Source organism: Alligator sinensis, unplaced genomic scaffold (assembly GCF_000455745.1).
Source record: "Alligator sinensis unplaced genomic scaffold, ASM45574v1 scaffold113_1, whole genome shotgun sequence".
NCBI lineage: Eukaryota > Metazoa > Chordata > Crocodylia > Alligatoridae > Alligator > Alligator sinensis.
In genome coordinates this window covers 130448-133306 of record NW_005842918.1, presented here as the reverse complement: position 1 = coordinate 133306, position 2859 = coordinate 130448, and the positions used below count along the sequence as shown (strand labels likewise).

At 59.8% G+C, this 2859-nt stretch overlaps 1 protein-coding gene across 1 annotated transcript in view; it reads left to right on the top strand.

Moving 5' to 3' along the window:
• The window catches only part of APLP1 (amyloid beta precursor like protein 1), a 19190-nt gene that overhangs the window by 4945 nt on the left and 11386 nt on the right, over positions 1-2859 (top strand). The window contains 3 exon segments of the mRNA XM_025192375.1: positions 431-609; positions 815-1077; positions 2753-2859. The exon segment at positions 2753-2859 is cut by the window's right edge and continues 24 nt beyond it. Coding sequence (XP_025048160.1) covers positions 431-609; positions 815-1077; positions 2753-2859 — 549 coding nt within the window.

Sequence of the window (2859 nt, the reverse complement as noted above, 5' to 3'; positions counted from 1 at the left end):
GTACCGTTTCCCTTGGAGGGAGGCGGGGAGTTTGGGATATATCATTGCCTTTGGGTGGGGAGGAAGTTGGGGATATACCATTTTCTTGGGGGGGCGGGGGCCGGGAAGATACCATTACCCTTGGTGGGGGGAGTTGGGGAGATACCATAGACCTTGTGGGGGGCGTGGATACAATTCCTCTTGGTCGTGGGAGGGAGTTGAAGAGATACCATTGCCCTGGGGACAGGGGGGAAACCACTATTCAGGGTGTGCCTTTGAAGGCTAACACTGCTGGGGGGGCAGGGAGGGGCACATGGAGCATACCATTCCCATACAAAAAAAGGGCATCTTGGGAGATACCATTTCCAACCAGGAGGAACCATTGCAGGCCTGTGCGGGGGTGTCTCAGCCAATTTCTCCCTCCTTCTCCTCCCCCCTGTGCCCTCCCCAGGCCTGTGGCATGGAGGGGCTGGAGCTGCACAGCTATGGGATGCTGCTGCCCTGCGGGGCCGACCACTTCCGGGGCGTGGAGTACGTGTGCTGCCCCCCCCGGCCCCCACCAGGGCCCTTGGACCAGCCCTCGTCCCTGCTCCGCAGCCCTGCCCCCTTGAGAGAGGAGCCTGAGCACAGGTGAGGGGTGGGGGGCAGCTCAGGGCACTCCTGCGGGGAAGCTTGCAGCCTCTGAACCGTCTCCCCCATGACACTGTTGCTGGGGAAGCTTACAACCCTGCCCCTCATGACACTGCTGTGAAGGAAGTTCACAGCTGCCACCCCCCCATGACTGCGGCAAGGGAAGCTTGCAGCACTGACTCTGCCCTCTGCTCCCCCCCACAAGTGAGGGGACCCCGACAGGCCGGGCACCCACGGAGGAGGAGACGCTGGAGACAGGCGGGAAGGAGGCAGAGGACGAGGACGAAGATGAGGACGAGGGCTTGGGGGAAGAAGAGGAGGAGGCCGACGATGGCCTCGGGGAGGATGAGGATGACCCCTTCCCAGATACAAGGGATGACTACTTCGTGGAGCCCGGTTACTATGACGACAGCGTCACCCAGACCACCATCACCACCACCACGCAGACCACTGAGGAGGAGGTCAAAGGTCAGGCTTCCCAAAAGGCTCTGGGGCAGGATGTTGGCCTAGCGGGTCCCTTCCCAGAAGGTCCTAGGGCAAGATCTTGTCATAGGGTATGTGGTGGGCCAGTAGGGGGCACTCCTGTGCTGAACCACCCACCTCACTGTGCCTGTCCACCTGCCAAGCTCCGACTGCCTCCCTGGGGCACCTTGCATCTGGCCGACCCCCCCCCCCCCCCTTCCTGGAGTACACCGCAAGCCTGGGGGTACCGCCGCCACCACCCAGGGGTCTGGACTGGCTTTGGCCCTGTGCTTCCTGGAGTACATAGTCCTTATAGACCTTGAGGATGCTTGATCCACTGCAAAAGCTGGGGGTCCTTCCTGTAGCCTGAAGCACAAAAAGCAGCCTCCCTTAGTCAGCCGGACCAAGGGGGCACAAAGGCATGCCTCTCCCAACAAGTCCACCACACTTAGTACAGTGAAGAACTTTATTGGTTACAGATGGAAAGCTTAGAGAAAGTTGCAGGATAGAGAAATATTACAGAATAACCTTAGAGCAAACAGGGTGGCTAGGTAGCCTTTGATCACCATCTACTTTACAGAATCTAGATAGGATTCAACCATTTACTCACTTCAGCATGTTGAGAGAGAGAGCTGCAGGTGTTTTAGGTTTCGTGTGTGTCTTCACCATGGCTGCTCTGCCCCACTTCCCGGGCAGTCTAAGCTTATATAGACCTTCTGACATTACCTTTGGGGGCCCAATGAAGGCCAGCAGTTCTTGGCAGCTAGCCAACCAATTTGAAAAGCATCATCACTACCTGGTGGAGTGAAAGGGGCTACCAGCCCTGCTCCCCCCTGACCCCACCCACCAGCCCATGAGGTCTCTGCTTAGAACAATAGATAAGAAGATCCACCCTCCTCTCACCTGGTCCAGGTCACATAGGCAGAGCTGGTTGCTTAGCAACCGGAGTGACAGATGGGTAAGAAGAAAAACTAGCAGGAGAGACAGGGAAGAGACTAGGGATGGAAATCCTCCATGGGGTTCCCTTCCCAGAAGACCCTGGGGCAGGATGTTGGCATGGGGAGTCCCTTTGGAGAAGTCCCCAGGACACAACACTACATTAAGGGCTGAAGCAGGACCTCACACAGCCAGGGGGCGGGGCTAGCAGGGGGCGGGGATGGCTCAGCCTGGCACCGGGAAGTGGGGCTGGCACTCAGGCCCTGGGCTGTTTTCGCTTGGTCCCAGCAGCACAATAGGATGTTTGTATGGCATTGCACAGCCGTTCCAGGCACCGCTGGACCCCCGCCCCCACCACCTGCCACTGGTGTCAACAGGGCAGGGGGGGGCTCTAGGAGGTGCCTGCAGTGGCCTACGGGGCCCCCCAGGGGCGCCAGGGCTGCTTCCAGCCAGTAGCTGTAGTGGCCAATGGGGGCCTCTAGGGGGCTCTTGACCCATTGCAATAGTCCTAGGAGGGCACTGGGTCCCCTCTGGGGGTCTGTGGCCATGGCAGGACACTAGGGGACTTGGACAGCTCTAGGGGGTACCCCGCAGTGGCCAACGGAGACCTGCAGGGGGCGTCAGGCCTGCATCTGGAGGCTGCAGTGGCCAACGGGGGCCACTAGGGGGCTGTAAACGCTGTGCAAGAGCCTACGGGGGTTCTGGGCCCCCCTGCATCGCACTGATGTGCCCCTGCCCCCCACAGTGACCCCCACACCGCGCCCCACGGATGGGGTGGACATCTACTTTGAGATGCCGGGCGACGGCAGCGAACACGCCAATTTCCTGCGTGCCAAAATGGACTTGGAAGAG